The sequence below is a fragment of the Triticum urartu genome, chromosome 6A (genome assembly GCF_056163025.1).
Source record: "Triticum urartu cultivar PI428250 chromosome 6A, HENAU_Tu73, whole genome shotgun sequence".
NCBI lineage: Eukaryota > Viridiplantae > Streptophyta > Magnoliopsida > Poales > Poaceae > Triticum > Triticum urartu.
In genome coordinates this window covers 32,103,432-32,120,790 of record NC_141878.1, presented here as the reverse complement: position 1 = coordinate 32,120,790, position 17,359 = coordinate 32,103,432, and the positions used below count along the sequence as shown (strand labels likewise).

Below are 17,359 nucleotides of genomic sequence, written 5' to 3'. Positions count from 1 at the left end.
GCAGCCTGGGATGCTCGACCTTGCTGTTTCCCTGCAAGTATTTGGGCATACCACTCACGATCAGGAAGGCCACGGCAGCTCAACTCCAGGGACTGGTGGACCATGTGGCGGATTGCCTCCCACTTTGGAAGGCGGCAATGCTGCCTAAGAGTGGCCGTTTGTTGCTCATACAATTAGTCCTATGTGCCATACCTATCCACACAATGATGGCTTTGGATCTTCCCGCAAGGACGCTGGCGGCGCTAGTTAGGATATGCAGGAATTTCCTTTGGTGCGGTAAGAAGGAGGCTAATGGAGGCAGCTGCTCGGTTGCTTGGGAGGAAGTTTGCACGCCCAAGTGGGCGGGTGGATTAGGTTTACCAAATCTGCCTTGGCTTAACAAGGCCCTTCGGGTGCGCTAGGCCTGGCTGAGGAAAGCTGATAAGGAAAGACCTTGGATCAACTTTCAGATTACTATACCATCGGAATCACAGGAGCTGGTGGATGCTGCTGCCCGGACGACAGTTGGTGATGGGAAAGCGACTCTGTTTTGGGAGGATAGATCGAACATGGGTGAACGAGTCAGAGATATAGCACCGAGCATATACATTCGGGTTCCAAAACGGGTGCGACAATCTGAATTGGCAGCGGATGCGTTGAGAGATGGAAGTTGGGCACGACATGTTGGCACTGAACTGTCACCGGAGGCACTCGATCAATACCTCCTTCTATGGACTTGTGTCTCAACCATTACACTCGATGAAGATAGTCAAGACTCTGTGACCTGGGCATGGGAGAGCAACGGGTGTTTTTCAACTCGCTCGGCTTGTGCGGCAAGGTTCTCCGGGCGGCAGGTCTCACCAACCGCGGACTTCACCTGGCAATCCAAGGCACCGCTAAGGTGTCGTTTCTTCAGTTGGCTGGCCATAAAGGATAGATGTTGGATGTCGGTGAGGCTTGCACGGCACGGCCTGCCTCACCAAGCAGCCTGCCCCATGTGTGATCAGCAACAAGAATCTATGCAGCACCTGATATTAGAATGTAGCTTTGCAAGGCAGATTTGGCTGGCGGTAAGCAGACTTGCCAACAAGGTGGAGGTTCGGCCCAGATATGGGGAATCGCTTGAGCAATGGTGTCTGCGGCAGGAGGATGTCTCGGCTAACCGGAGAGCACACAGAGCAAAGTGTCTGCTGGTCATGTGGACATTATGGAAGCATAGGAATGATGTGGTGTTTAATGGAGCAACGCCATCATTTCAACACGCCATGCAACGGATTCACGAGGAAGGACATTTGTGGGCGAAAGCAGGTCTCTTCAAGGAGGATAATATAGGGTTCGAGGTAGCTCAAGTTGCGTGGGATGTCAGCGAGTAGTAGGCTTTGGTAGTCAAAGGTAGGCGTAAATCCGCTTGTACATAACGCTGTAACGGTGGACATGTGTTTCGTACCCTTTCTTCTCTAATGAATGATACGCACTCTCTCGTGCGTATTCGAAAAAAAAAGAGATAGGCAGGCAAATCAAGTGGTGAATAGAAAGAATCGCAAGGGATAATCCGTTGGAAAGCAGAAGTTCATGGCAAGGCAAAGCTAGCATTGGAAGTTTTGTGCAAGGGAGCTGATCCATCACGTGAAGGCCAAAGATTTTAATTCTCTTGGTTTTGCTTTAGTAGCACGCAGAGGTTCTGTCCGTGTGTCTGGGGCGTTGTGTGGAAAGCTCGGATAATTTTTCGCAGGGTCAACCATACAAAGAACTATGACGCCAACGGGTACCAGGTTGGAGGTAGAGAAGTTCACGGAACTGAAAACCTTGGGTTACGGCAGACAAGGGTGAGAAATTTGTTGACGCAACATGGATGCTTGAAGGCATTGCAGGAAGTCATGTCAGGTGTGATGGAATTATTATGTGATGGATGGAAATTCGTGGGAGACGATTTGGGAGCCTCGAGCGTGTCATACAGTCACACGAGTTCGGCTAGGTCGGACTCAGTTTGACGGATCGACGCAAGTCGGTTGGTATAGAAGACGGTGGTGGGATCGGCGACGACGACATAGGAGCGTGATGCTGATGGTGACCGACTTCTGGGGCGTGGAAACACGTGGTGCACATGCCCGAGGCTTGTGCGGCTTCGACAAGACTATGGCGCGGGATTGATTCAAGGTGGTATATACATGGAGCTTGAAGTCAATGAGGTGCAGGGGTGGACTGATCATCTACCATGGAGTCATGTTGAAGGTGGAGCTGGATTGAGGGGCTACGGCATAAGTCGACGGGGTCGAAGCCTATTCAGCAGGTGGGAAAAAAGCGAGTGACATGCAGTTCGGACGGGAGTCCTGTGGTCTGATGGAAGCGTGAAACTCGTCATCGGTTGGTGATGATCGGTGGTACTCTGAAGTGGGGGTTGAGTGGTGTGGGTTCGTGACCCTTGAGACTTGACCTGGACAGTGGAGGCTCGATGCGGTAATGGCGGCGAGGCGTGCGGTATGCACGGGGCATGGTGACGGGCCAGGGCTCTGGTGGTCATACATGTGGCGAGACAACTGCGAATCTGACTCAGGATGACTACAAGCAATGGTGAAATTCCTTCAAGTTTCAGACCGGCGGTCAAGGAAGAATGGTGATGTTGAGTTCAGGTAACTCTTATGTGTGACACCCAATATGTGAGTTCTTCACTTTCACGCAGGTCAGTGATCGGTGTGTGATGGCATGGACGGATACTCCGGAAGTTGAGAGCACAAACTAGAGTAATGAGGAACTTAATTTTGCTCGAGTGTTGACTGTGGTCAAGAAATGAAGGGACTACAAGTTGCAGGTGAAGTCATATGGAGTCTTTGGAGTAGCAGCGGTACTCATGGGATAAGTTCAAGTTCAATGTATATGGAAGTTTGATGCATTGACGAATTCAAGGTGGTGGAGAATATTCGCCAAGGTCGAGTTTGTTAGAGTTGTGTCGAATATAGTGTACAAGGTAGGTTACAGTTGGACTATGAGTTGTATTGTGTTTACATAGGATGTGGAGTCGTGTCCTAGTAGGACACTTGTATCCTAGGCCTCTTTTATATAGCGAGGGTAAACACACGATGTAACCTATGCCAACATAATAGCACTGGAACGCAGGGGAAGCCGGCGGCATGTGCCGGTGTCCAGGGCGACCGGGTGCGGTATTGTGACGGTGTCACGGGGAGGAGCGCCCGTAGTCAGGCCCCGGCGATGTAGCCATATCGGTGAACCTCGTTAACAAATCTCGGTGTCGTGCTCGTGTGATTGCTTGGTCCTTGGATGATCAACGGTATGCTTCAGATTTATTCTAACAAGTGGTATCATGAGCAAGGTTTCGACGAGGTCGACAAGGAGTTGATCTAGAGGAAACATCGAGTTTGAGATGCAGCCGGCTGCGGCGTGGCTCTCGACAAGATTGGAGAAAAGCAAGATCTGTGGAAGGCGCGTGTGCGCATGGCAGCAGGAGGCGAGACGTGCGGCGATCGATTAATGGATCGGTCGGGCAAGCGTATAGCCCATCAGCGCGTACATGAAGCGGCGGCGGCGGGATACGTGCAGTAGCCTGGAGTCTCGGCGAGATCCGTTCGATCAACGCGTTGCGAGCAGCGGCGGAGCGGTCCAAGCCCTGGTGCACGTGGCAGATGTGGCCTCAGAAAGCACGGAGCGTGGCCCATATGGCTGGACGCCTAGGTGTTGGATGGTTCAATCTGGAGAGCTGCAAGCTGTGTTCAGGTGTGTGGGTAGAGCATGAAGACGCGAGATTTGTTTTGGACAAAAAGGAAGGAGACCGAGTTTCCAAATGGCACTGAGATAGGCAGGCAAATCAAGTGGCGAATAGAAAGAATCACAAGGGATAATCCGTTGGAAAGCAGAAGTTCATGGCAAGGCAAAGCTAGCATTTGAAGTTTTGTGCAAGGGAGCCGATCCATCACGTGAAGGCCAAAGATTTTAATTCTCTTGGTTTTGCTTTAGTAGCACGCAGAGGTTCTGTCCGTGTGTCTGGGGCGTTGTGTGGAAAGCTCAGATAATTTTTCGCAGGGTCAACCATACAAAGAACTATGACGCCAACGGGTACCGGGTTTGAGGTAGAGAAGTTCACGGAACTGAAAACCTTGGGTTATGGCAGACAAGGGTGAGAAATTTGTTGACACAACATGGATTCTTGAAGGCGTTGCGGGAAGTCATGTCAGGTGTGATGGAATTATTATGTGATGGATGGAAATTCGCGGAAGACGATTTGGGAGCCTCGAGCGTGTCATACAGTCGCACGAGTTCGGCTAGGTCGGACTAGGCAGTTTGACGGATCGACGCAAGTCGGTTGGTACAGAAGACGGTGGTGGGATCGGCGACGATGACATAGGAGCGTGATGCTGATGGTGACCGACTTCTGGGGCGTGGAAACACGTGGTGCACATGCCCGAGGCTTGTGCGGCTTCGACAAGACTATGGCGCGGGATTGATTCAAGGTGGTATATACATGGAGCTTGAAGTCAATGAGGCGCAGGGGTGCACTGATCATCTACCATGGAGTCATGTTGAAGGTGGAGCTGGATTGAGGGGCTACGGCATAAGTCGACGGGGTCGAAGCCTATTCAGCAGGTGGGAAAAAAGCGAGTGACATGCAGTTCGGACGGGAGTCCTGTGGTCTGATGGAAGCGTGAAACTCGTCATCGGTTGGTGATGATCGGTGGTACTCTGCAGTGGGGGTTGAGTGGTGTGGGTTCGTGACCCTTGAGACTCGACCAGGACAGCGGAGGCTCGATGCGGTAATGGTGGCGAGGCGTGCGGTATGCACGGGGCATGGAGACAGGCCAGGGCTCTGGTGGTCATACATGTGGCGAGACAACTGCGAATTTGACTCGGGATGACTACAAGCAATGGTGAAATTCCTTCAAGTTTCAGACCGACGGTCAAGGAAGAGCGGTGATGTTGAGTTCAGGTAACTCTTATGTGTGACACCCAATATGTGAGTTGTTCACTTTCACGCAGGTCAGTGATCGGTGTGTGATGGCATGGACGGATACTCCAGAAGTTGAGAGCACAAACTAGAGTAATGAGGAACTTAATTTTGCTCTAGTGTTGACTGTGGTCAAGAAATGAAGGGACTACAAGTTGCAGGTGAAGTCATATGGAGTCTTTGGAGTAGCAGCGGTACTCATGGGATAAGCTCAAGTTCAATGTACATGGAAGTTTGATGCATTGACGAATTCAAGGTGGTGGAGAATATTCGCCAAGGTGGAGTTTGTTAGAGTTGTGTCGAATATAGTGTACAAGGTAGGTTATAGTTGGACTATGAGTTGTATTGTGTTTACATAGGATGTGGAGTCGTGTCCTGGTAGGACACTTGTATCCTAGGCCTCTTTTATATAGCGAGGGTAAACACACGATGTAACCTATGCCAACATAATAGCACCGGAACGCAGGGGAAGCCGGCGGCATGTGCCGGTGTCCAGGGCGACCGGGTGCGGTATTGTGACGGTGTCACGGGGAGGAGCGCCCGTAGTCAGGCCCCGGAGATGTAGCCATATCGGTGAACCTCGTTAACAAATCTCGGTGTCGTGCTCGTGTGATTGCTTGGACCTCGGATGATCAACGGTATGCTTCAGATTTATTCTAACATACCCAACGGCGGCGTCCGGACGAGGCCGGGTGCACGGCAGATGAATCTTCACCTGCGCCTGCCCGACGGCTAAGGCAGCGACTTCTTCACCGTTGCCAGTGGAAGAGCGCGGCGGCGGCAAGCAGCGCTGCGAGGAGAAAGCGGAAGGAGAGAGAGAAGGTGGGGGGAGGAGATATGTGGGTGCATGTGGGCCACACCACACAAAAAATAGCGCCGGCCTCCCCAGCTGCCTGCAGGGGGCTTGGGTTGGGGTGGGTTCGCCGGGGCCAATTTTACTTCAAATCCGACAAAAAACAAGGCTTTGAGGATGCGAATGGAGTGTTTTTCTATCACCAGACTAAAAAAATTCCTGAGAATGTTCTTGGAGGGACGGGTGAAGATGCTCTAAACGAATTTCGGCCAGATCGCCATGGCGATCTGATCTAGGCCTTGCTGTAGGCTCCGCTGGTGACGGGTCTCCTCTGCCCCAATCTGGGATGGCTCGGTGCCGCTAGTCATCATGCACGGCCGGTGGCTGTTGGTGTTGCATGTGCGGTGTACAGGTAATGCCCGATAGAGGTGCTCCAGTGGTGTGCGTGATGCATGTGGCACTCGATGGCTGATGCACTTCTGTTCTGTTCGGCAACCTTCGAGAGACACGTGATGTGGAGGTCGATGCTGCTACACCTCTGATGCGTTCGGTGGCTTTCGGGAGACACACCATTGTTGGTGAGCGTTTAGGCATCAACCAGCCTTCAAGCTGCAGATTGCAGCGGTCATTGAAGGGTCTTTGAAATTCATTATGTAGATCCGGTGCCGGTGGTTCGTACTAGCGAGGATGTGGGACGTAGCCGTAAGGCTTTTTTGTGAGTTTTGACGGCTCTCACTCTGTTCAGTTTACATTCAGTGATGAGATGCAATCTATGAACGGTGCTTGACGCAGAGGGTATGGTTCTGTAGTCACGATAGTGGGATTTCTAGCCTAGTGCTTGTAGCTGCTGGGATTGAGGAAAGTGGTGGTGGCGGCACATGATTGACTTCGATTTGGTGGTGCTTCTCGAGTACCTTGTCTCGAGTTCCGGGGTGAAAATCTAGGTCTGCCCATGTTGGTTATAATTGGCAATGATGACGTTTTTGTGTCATTACCTTGATGAAAGCATAGCTCGGATATACTCGGACTTATTCTTCAAGGTTAAAACCTAGAATATGACCTTTGGTGGTTAGATCCGATGACGGTGATTCTTTAGCATCGGTCCCCTTCATGACCGTGATTCTTTCACGTTGTCCTTGTACTGTCAAGAAATAATTGGTGCGGATATGGTCGCTACCATAGTTTCTCGATCAGTGTTTTGATCACCTAGTTTTTTTTTTCTTCCTCTCATAGGCATAGCTTTGTTCTTGTATGATTTTGCTCTTTGGTGGCGTGTTTTTTTGCGGGTGTTGATGTTGGCTGTGTGGATTCTAATTATGCAGAGGTCGGGTGCGTACTCATCGTGTTTGTATCTCCTTGATGCTTTGTTATGAGTCAATAAAATCACCCTTTGTTTGAAAAAAAAAAACAGAAAGCGCATACAAAACACATCATATATAATTATATACAATTGTCTGTCGATGGACGGAACTAGAATTCATACATGCAAGTATGTAAGCGACTTGTTCCACTACAATACATTGGAATATCGATTGATACAGGAATATGGGTTGATACATTCATGATAAATCCCCAGAGTATATCATATTACATGTCTAGAGCAAACCAAGGACCACCAGTGCTGGTTCTAGTACAATACGAAAAACAGCATACCACTCGGTCGATGGTATGCACCTTGAATACATATCCTGATTAGTTCTAGTACAATACCTGAACATTCATACATTCATAATAAATGTCAAAAACATTTATTGAATTACATGAGCGCAAAACGAGAACCAGTGATGGTCATCTCATCTCAGCTTCTACCCATTGATTTTACCTCTAAAGGAACTCCAGGTAACAGCCACATGCACATAAACCCAATCATACAGGCTGTCACAGAGCAAGTACCACAAAACTCTCCATCTCCTCTTGAATAAGAAGGTACAGAAGACCACCCAGAGACCCATCACATATCCAGAGCCCATGGCGAGGAAAAACGAAACCAAGTCATCGCTTGCATCTCCGTCGTTTTCTCCTGGAATTGGCTCGGGATGTGGACATCTCCGAGAGAGAGGAGGCCCGCAGAGACTTGGGTTGCCAACATAAATAGATGCTTGGTCTTCAAGTGTTTGCAGTTGATTTCCAGTTGGTATCTTTCCTCCCAGATTGTTGTAGGACAGGTTCAGGCGACTCAATGATGTGAGAGCCGACAAGCTTGAAGGGATTTCGCCGGACAGCTCATTGTGTGATAGGTCGAGTGATTCCACTTGAATTAAGGCTCCAATATTCTCAGGTATATTTCCCTTGAAGTTGTTCCATGATAAGTTCAGGCTCTTCAATGCGACAAGAGTACTGATTTCTGCAGGTATTGCTCCAGTAAGACTATTACAGGATAAATCAAGATTCACCATATATATGACTTCTCCTGTATATAATCTCTCTTGGCCTTTCGTGAGTACCGTTAAATTCTCAGTATAGTCAACTAGTTCATTTTCATCAGCCAATACTCTAGAACCGAATGCATTCTGAAGACCATTAGTGTTGAATCTTGTTTGCATCATGCATGTACAATTAAGCATAAATCTCGGTATGCTTCCCGATATATTGTTGTAGGCAAGGTCCAAATATTGAAGCTTAACAAGCATTGTAAGCTCAACTGGAATGTGACCATGAAACATATTGGATCTCAGTCGTAAGAATGACAAAGACGACAGTTTCTCCCCAATCCATGCTGGTAAAGCCCCAGAGAACTGATTATGTCCGAGATCAAGAACGATGAGTCTCGGGCATTTCTGGAGAAGCGAAGGAAAACCACCCGAGAGGTTGTTGTCTCTTAGGCTTAGATTAGTGATACTCAGACCTGTCATGTTTGTGCCGGTCTCATTGACTAGGCAATCAGTAATTGACCCATTGAGATTATTTCTTGATAGATCTAACAACCGCAATGATTCCAACTTGCACAAAGAAGATGGAATGGCACCAGAGATAATGTTATCATATAGAACAAGTGTTCTAAGCCTTGGCGCTCCAAAGTCTAATGGTAGTGGCCCAACTAAATTGTTCCGACTGAGATCCAGATAGGTTATATTGATGGGAAGCTTAGGTATTGAACCACCAAGCTGGTTAGAACTGAAATCCATTGCCTCTGCTCTCATAAATTCCATTGTTGATGGGAGGACTCCTGTAATCTGATTATTTCGGATATTGAGAAAAACTACTGAGGAAGCTGCGATCCAAAACCAATCAGGTACCATGTCATTAATGCTTGTGTTTGATACATCAAGACTCACTACGTGTGTTTGCCATTGAAGCCACGTTGGGAATGTAGGCCCTAGCTGACAGGACCGAAGTCCTATCCAATTTAGGCTGAAAGGAGGAACCCAAGTTGGACTCACTGTGATGGCTATGGAGTTGTCTGACAAAGTCAGTTCCTTTAACATATCTAGACGGGATAAATGGCCTTCATCAATGACCCCATCAAGTTTGTTGGAGTCAAGGGCCAGTGTTGTTAGCTTTGTGAGCTCTCCTATCCACTGTGGCACATGGCCAGTGAGTTTGTTATGACTGAGATACAGCCGGCTCAGGTTGCTGAAGGATTTTACCATTGTAGTTGGCAGGCTTCCAGTCAGATTGCTGATAGGTAGAAACAAGTCTTGTAATTTATTCCATGAACAACTGGGTAATCGATGGAATAATTCTGTTATATTCCCATTGATGTTATTTCCGAAAGAAAGTAATCTCTCCAAATTACAAAGGTTCTTCATACTGGAAGGTATCATGCCCACAAGGTTATTTCGTGATAAATCAAGCTCCACAATGGAGGTCATATTACCTATCACGTCCGGAAAAGGGCCATAGAAACCATTGTTGCTGATATCTAGATGCTTGAGGCTAGTTAAATCCCAAAACCAGTTGGGCGTGCAACGCTTTTGGAAGTCGTTGCCCGAAATGTCAAGTGTTTCAAGAGAAGTCAGGTTTGAGAACTGAAGAGAATCAGGGCTACCCCTGAGCTGGCAAGCTCTAAGACAAAGAAATTTCAGAGTTGGAAGCATGTTCATCACCGGAAGCCAATGAACAATTGTACTGAGGTTCACCCCAGTCATATCCAGGTGCTCAACGGAAGTTAACTGTGATAACCAGGTGATATCAGTGGAGTATGTGTCACTATGGAAAGAAGAATCAACACTTGTGTATGAGTAGGTCTCAAGATCTAAGTATTGTAAGTTGGAGAGATTACCGAGCTGCGGTGGTATCCTTCCGATGAACATTGACATTGATAGGTCAAGATATCTCAACTTATGGAGAGAACCGATGAACTCCGGTATCTGTATCTTGTCGAATCTGTTGCAGCTGAGGTCGAGATGCCGTAAATATTTTAAACCAAGCAATGAGGAGCTTATGTTGCCTGCTAGCACCTGCGTCTGATCGCCATTTTTGCAATAAGGGCCTCGGAGATCTAGCCTGACAACATTGCTGGTTCTGTTGCTGCAGTAGACGCCCTTCCATCGGCAGCAGTCATTACCCTTCCATGATGAAAGGAGGTTTGCAGGGTCGGATAGACCTGCCCTGAAGGCAAGAAGGGCAGACCTCTCGTCAGCAATACAGCTGATGCTCGTATCATTTGGATGCAGGGGAGATGTGTCCTCTGTGGTGCTCTTGGCTTGAGTAAGCAAGAGCAGGGCTATGGCTATCTGGATGCAGGAGAGTTGAAGCGTGTCCATGGCTGCTTTTGCCATGAGTATGTGTTCTTCTTGGTGTAGGATACCCCATGGTATACATACATGACATATATGTAATCAAACTCTTGGTGTTGCCTGCCAAGATAAAAGTCGCTGGTTGCTGTTTAATTAAAGTAGTGGGAGAGTGAAATCGAGGGAGCAGACCAATAAGGGCCTGCGGGCTTGTATCCATGCTCATGGAGTTTCTCTCTTGTCCGTTTTGGGATTTGAGGTAGCAGTGCACACCAATCAGGGCTTGCGGGCTTGGGATTTGATTAAAGCAACTGGAGAGTGAAGTTGCATATAATTAATCAGAGCAGTTTGTTCGCAATGAAGAAAAATATGCACAAAGTTTTGGTTACTAGCAATCCTAATATTTGGGATGTTTATGTTAGCTCTGGTGGCACACTAACAAGGACTCTGGTGCTTGGAATTCAAAGCCACTGGTCAGCAATGTGAAGCTGGGTGCAGCTACGAGTGCTTGACTTCTGTAATATTTGGGATGCGAATGATGAATCCCACTACAAAGGTCCAAATTAAGTTTGACCAGAAAGAAGTTCCAACCTTGGGACGTCTGGCGAAGCCAATCCCATCCATATATGTGAGTGAATGATGAATCCCCATCCATCGGCGTAAAGTTTATGTAACTCACACCGAAATGAAAGTCTGCATCCGTTGTGAACTGAAGAGAAAAAACTGTGGGTGTTGGCTGTCTGGAGAACTAACCTGCGTGCTGCTCTGCTCCTCTGTTTTTTCTTATGGCCATTTGCTCGAGCAGCTTGCGTGCGCGTGTGCGTCCACCGGGAACACGGCGAGAGAGTGAGGCTCCTGCTTGCCAACAAAGGAACGGTGGAGGACGGAGAGGGCCTTGTGACCTCGAGGGCGATGTCGTCGGAAGACGCCGTCGAGCGGGCTGGCGGCGACCCGCTGGACGAGCTCCCCCCGCGCGCGACGCCGACCCGCTCCAGCGCCACCATCCTCCTCCGCCGCGCCCCTACCGGGCTTGACCGCCGCCTTCGGTCCTCCGCCCCCACTACCCGCTGGCGCCGGTCGCCGGCGATGTAGGAGTGGGCAGAGCCGGCGACCCAGTGACTCTTACAAGTGACCCACCGAAGGAACTTTTTAATAATCCCTCTAATCCATATTAATTGATGCATAAAGTTAGACTAAGGGCCTGTTTGGATTACGATTATCTTTGCCACATTATTTTTATCACACTTGTCTAACTCCACTTTCGTTTTCCTAAAAAATTCTTGCCACATTTTTCATGTCTTTGTCATATGAGGCTTATTGCTCATAAAAAAATTTCTTGCCTTAGATCTGGCAAGAACCAAACACCCACCTAATTTGGTTAAATTTGCCTAAGATAACGAGGTGTGACAAACTGCGGTAAAATGTGGTTATAAACCAAACAATTCTTAAGTGTGCGTCAATTAACATGGATTAGTGAAAGTACATCCTCTACTTTTTGTCTACAAGACCACTATCAAAATTATAATTTGCAGGTATATAAAAATGTGTTTCTTGGAAATCTAGTAGTTTTTTTCTTAACTGCATCACTACCACTGCCACATATAAAGAAATGTTTTCCCAAGTTTACAGTGATTGTTGCACTACTTGCTATTTGGTTCATCTTAGATGCAGTCAGTTTGTTTGCATAGAGCAAGATATTGCGGTGGTATTCGTTGAATACTTAACTCCTCCCTATGCAAACAAAAAACGTCTTACAGTAAGTTGTAATAAATAATGCCAAATTAATGTTTCATATATCAGTTTTCTGCTACATATTTGTCTCTGTTCCTTGCGTGATTTCTATATTGCACTCTGTTCAATCTTTGTTCTTAGTGGCAGTTAAATACTACAGACAGCGTATGTTTCTTTACTCTATGAACAAAATGTGTAGAGTAGCTACAACGACGTAAAAGTTGGTTGTGAGATCCATATATTACTCTGATCTCCTCTTTGGAATATATATCACCCTTTGCTCCCTTGGTTTGTTTCAGTAGTGATGATACGGATCCCAGCACTACAGAGCCTGAAGGTTCTCAACAACCTGTTCCTGAAAACCCTGCCATTTCGTCCTGCTGGAAGAAAAAAACTGATGGTGCTACCTTCCTTGAAGACGTGAGGGAACGCATCGACGGATTCATCCGAGTCTCCATGGATGAGCGCAAGACCTGCTCAAGAAGACTCTTCAGAAGGTATCTGTGCTAGCACTAAAATTCCAAACTTCTGTCCTTCTGTCTTTTTAGTTGATGTGTTTATGATCAAGCCACTTTGTTTTGTGTTGCTCAGATGTTTGGGATATATATGAAACATTGTTGTGGAGCGGTTCGCCGCAGCAAAAGGAAGCTGAAGTTTAAAGCACTTTGCCTCTTTAGACGAATGTGTACTAGTAGAAGTATCAAGACGCTTCTTGTATCAGGACTTCTTTTTTCAAATGTTGTTATACATTTCGTGTAAGAAGCCTTGAAGGCTTGAAGTACAACCTGAGGCATCTTCAACGGAGCAAAAATTTTGATGACCAAAAACTAGTTTTAGGGATGAAGAGAGAGAGAGAGAGAAGGTTTTTGGTCTCCAGAAAATTGTCTCTTTTTCATCAGACCAAAAACTGATGACCAATTTTTTTTAAACAAATGAAACATGAAAATAACACATAGTTCATTGCATAAATTTAAACTCTAGTGTGAAATGTTATACATTAAATATTAAAAAACATAAATTAAACACTAGCTCTAGCCAAAGTTTTAAATAGCCGGCTATAGCCCCGCTATAGCGGTTTGAGTAGGGTGTCGTTAAATTGTCCCGTAAAGTTATGAAATAGCCGACTATAGCCTCGTTATAGCGGCATAGCCCGCTATTTAAAACTATGGCTCTAGCAATATAGTGTGATAAATTAGGGATGCCAGAGGTAGTCATCGAAGTTCTCATCGGAGGAGATGTCCATCACCCCTACGTCGGAAGTACCGGACTCGTGTGGTCATTACTGGTACACCTACCACCACTGGCGGAGCTACGTGTATCAAAAATAGGCCACGGCCCGCCCAGCCAATAGCAAATGCAGTGAAGGATTCAGAGTAGATTGAACCGTGAAAGAAAAAATAGTGGATTTCTTTGTACTGGCCCGCCCACCATTGATTGTGTAGCTCTGCCACTGCCTACCACGACATCTCCTCCGCGTTGGACTCGAGCTCGTCAAACATCTCATCGATCTCGGCGTCCCTGCGGGCGGTCTACTCAAGCTCATAGTCCTTGCACACGTTCTCCTCCCATAAAATGTGGTTCTCGCCGAGCAGCCACACATCGTTGTAGAGTAACAGGCCCAAAAGGCCGAAACATACCTGAAGGCTGAAAAGCAACGCCTGCAGAGTGGCCAATCCTCAAGCGGGTTCCTATATGGCGCATTAGGGCGCCCCCGAGCGACCAGGCGCGCTGGGTGCTCGTATGGGCCGGCCCATATCCCATTTATTTTTCTTTTCGTTTTTTATTTAGCTCTCTTTTTTCTTTTTCTTTTTATTTTTTCTTTTCTGTTTCCCATTTTCGCTTTCTTTTTTTTCTCTCCAAATTCGTGAATATTTTTTTGTATCAAATTCAAAAAATGCTCGCAATGTGTAAAAATGCTCAACGAGTCAAACAATGTTCATAAAATTCCTTTTTTGTTCATCGGATTGAAAAAATGTTCATCAAAATTCAAAATTTGTTCATTGAATTGAAAAAATGTTAACCAAATTCAAAATTGTTCCGAAAATTTAAAAAAATTTCGTCGATTTCAAAATTTGTTCGTTTTCTTTTTTTCTTTGCTTACAAAATTTGTGAACATTTTTTGTATCAAATTCAAAAAATGTTCATCAATGTGTAAAAATGTTCATAAAACACGTTTTCTGTTAATCGGATTGAATAAATGTTCATCAAAGTTCAAAATTTGTTTACCGAATTCAAAAAATGTTCATCGATTTCAAAAATTGTTCACCAAAGTCAAAAATTGTCCGTCAATTTCAAATTTTGTTCAATGAATTCAAAATTTGTTCATCCATTTTTCAAAAGAATATTCTTAAATACAAATTTTGTTCATCAAGTTTAAAAAATGTTCATCGTATTCAAATTTTGTTCATCGAATATAAAAAATATTCATCACTATTAGAAAAATGCTCATATAAATTTGTTCGTCAAAATAAATAAATTTTCATTAAAATTCAAAACAAAATTATTACTTTGAAATCACGAATATTTTTTTACAAAATTCACTTTTCTAGATTACGAATTATTTTTATGAAAAAATAGTAAAAAAAACGAATTAAAAAATGGGGCGTTCAGCCCTGCTCGTAGGCCGGCCTAGTAGGGGCGCACGGGAGCGGACGGGTGCGCGCTGGCATGTTCGCCAGCGCGTCACGCGCCCAATCCTCAAAGCCACGCCTTCGGGCCGGCACGGCATGGTCCTTTTATAAAAGGGCGGACACGGGCCGTGTCGTGGCAGGCCCTTTTAAAGCCAGGCCGGCCCATGTGGACAGGGTGTCACACGCTGGCATCCCCCCACCCGACTCCTTTGTCTCTTGCTTGCGCGTGCTAGGGGTTCCCACATCCCACCAGCAGCCGCCGGTCGCCGCTCCCTCGCCTCCCCATCGCCGCCGGAAGTTGTTGCCCTCCCACTGCCGCCGGACGCCGCCCCCTCCCTCGTCGTGCGGAGCATCCAGGCGAGACGCCGACACCCCCCTCTTCACCGCCCTCCTCGACGACGCCCCGCCTCTGCCTCCTCTTCCACGCCGGCCGCTGCCGACCTGCCTCTGCCTCGTCACCGGACGGTGAGCTCCTCTTCTACTCTCGTGCGTGTGCTACCTGCTGCCGCTTGAGCCTTGAGCTACTGGTGTTGTGCTGCTGCTTGTGCTACTGCACTCTGTTGAACGGGTGGTTGTGCTAATGCTAGTGGCTGCTGTTCTAAAACATTGTCGGTTTTTCAATTGAAGCATGTGTACACATTGGTCATTGCTATGCCAATTTGTCAACTGAAGTATGTGTGCACGGTGTGCATTTCACCTGCCAATTGGTATGTGTGGAGATAGTGTGCATTGCTATGTTGTCTGTCGATAGCGCGCAATGCAACTTTTATCTTTTGATTGACACACTAGTGGTCATGATTTGATATGATATGAGTACACTGAACACATCGCACGAGTGATACAGGTATCATGCCTCAGTACAGCAATCTGGCACATAGACATAGGTGAAGTACAGATGCAAGAACTGAAATGCATCTGTAGCTGGTTAATGTCCCAGGTGTTTACTGAATGCAAGTAGCAGCACTGATGCGAATGCGATGTGCCGTGCTTCCTAAATCCCAAGTGTTGGTTGGTATCTCTTATGTTTCGACATGCCTGACTCATCAAATTATGCATTGTAGCTGTGAAAGTGCTCGGTTTATGGTTACTTCTTACTCGGTTCTTTGATTTTTCTTGCTTATGATTATTTATTTTATGGATGAAACTATTTTCTTTCTCCCCCAGGCTGTTTGTGGTTAAATCCAAGGAATTGGTGCAGTATCAGGTCATGGAGGGGAGCAAGGACATGCAAGAGTCAGACACTGAACCTGTTGTTAAAGTACCCAGAGAGCCTGCCATCATTATCAATGGTGTCCCAGACTTGCCTCCTGAATTCGCATCTGGTTCACAACTTGCAGTAAGAGACGCTCCGCGACCTCGAGTCGATCATCGCTTTGGTGAATGGCTAGAAGGGCGGAAAGTGAGAAAGCGGTTTGGAGACATATACTATGTAGGGAAAGTTGTCAAGTATGACAGTCAAAGAAATTGGTACACCGTTGTCTACGACGATGGAGACCAGGAAGATCTTGAGTGGCACGAACTGGAGGAGATCCTGCTACCGTTGGACATCACCATTCCGCTCAAAACACTTGTGATGGACAAATTCAAACATCAGAATGTTGTTCCCGGCTACAGAAGTAAGGTGGCTAGAGCAAGAACTAATGTTGCTAGCAATCAGGTGGTGGTTAGAGCAGTAAATGGCCAACAGTCAAACAACCTACCGCTCCCAGGGTTGCTTCAGGCGTCAGCATCAGCAGGAGAAAATGCTCTAGTATGTCTGAAACCTAGCGATCAACCTAAGAAAAGGGGCAGGCCTCGAAAGGATAGAAGTACATCAGGTGAGCTTTCAAAACAAGGAAGTACATCAGGTGATATTCAACCTAAAAAAAGAGGCAGACCTCCAAAAGAACCTGGAGAAAAGAGTATTGATAGGCGCAAGTTAGAGACTGTCAGGGCAGAAAAACTGAAGAGAGAAAGCATGCTTCTGCGAGGGCCACCACCTGGAAGCCAGTAATTCTAATGATCAATATTGCTGTTCCAATATAGTACTGTACTTCCTAGATACATCAGTTTGAGCTTCAATTAATTCCGGGCGGAGAGAGTAGTAGATATCTCTAAATATTCCAGTCTATGTATGCTTGCGACACTAGCTTTTCAATGTATTTTGTACAAACTAAACTTATAAAGCTAGATTCCAGATTTACTATGTGTGCGCTATCATATTAATTTCTTTTCATATACATACAAGTATATCTGCAATCTGTTCAAAAACAATTCTGGTATGGCGGTCTTAGAAGTTATCCTTACTATATGTACAAGCTGTGGTTGCCTGGCTTAATGAATTCTTTTGAAAGATCCTTGAGCTAGTTGTTTCATTGGTGTTGGAGATCCTCAATGGAAAACACATTAATGTACATACTAACCATTGCACTGTGCAGTATAAATCGGTCAAGACAAGATGTTTGGCAAATTTAGTCACCTATACCGAGTGTTCTTGTGAAGTGAGAGAACACTTTTCTCCAGTTAGGTCTTGCAAGATGTCTCTGAATCTACAAGACAACCCTTCCATATTTACCTGACAAGGGAAACAGAACACCATGGCGTACAGTTTCTCTAT

The 17,359-nt window shown here is 46.4% G+C and overlaps 2 protein-coding genes across 4 annotated transcripts; one reads left to right on the top strand and one right to left on the bottom strand.

The window, feature by feature from the left end:
- Positions 1–7,365: 7,365 nt before the first annotated feature.
- On the bottom strand, positions 7,366–11,566 carry LOC125527279 (receptor-like protein EIX1). Of its 2 annotated transcripts, none has more exons than XM_048696386.2 (2): positions 11,156–11,566; positions 7,366–8,070 (listed from the first exon to the last, which is right to left on the bottom strand). In XM_048696386.2, the coding sequence occupies exons 1-2, from the start codon at positions 11,193–11,195 to the stop codon at positions 7,532–7,534; spliced, it is 579 nt and encodes a 192-aa protein (XP_048552343.1). In that variant the 5' UTR covers positions 11,196–11,566; the 3' UTR covers positions 7,366–7,531. The 2 variants fall into 2 exon arrangements, with proteins under 2 accessions (XP_048552343.1, XP_087385520.1); XM_087529394.1 differs by having other exon boundaries at positions 7,366–10,713; positions 11,156–11,292.
- Positions 11,567–14,957: 3,391 nt separating this feature from the next.
- LOC125532250 (uncharacterized) lies at positions 14,958–16,948 on the top strand. 2 transcript variants are annotated; one of them, XM_087529392.1, is made up of 2 exons: positions 14,958–15,228; positions 15,962–16,948. In XM_087529392.1, the coding sequence occupies exon 2, from the start codon at positions 15,971–15,973 to the stop codon at positions 16,754–16,756; it is 786 nt and encodes a 261-aa protein (XP_087385518.1). In that variant the 5' UTR covers positions 14,958–15,228; positions 15,962–15,970; the 3' UTR covers positions 16,757–16,948. The 2 variants fall into 2 exon arrangements, with proteins under 2 accessions (XP_087385518.1, XP_048552342.2); XM_048696385.2 differs by having other exon boundaries at positions 15,096–15,228; positions 15,928–16,948.
- Positions 16,949–17,359: the final 411 nt, after the last annotated feature.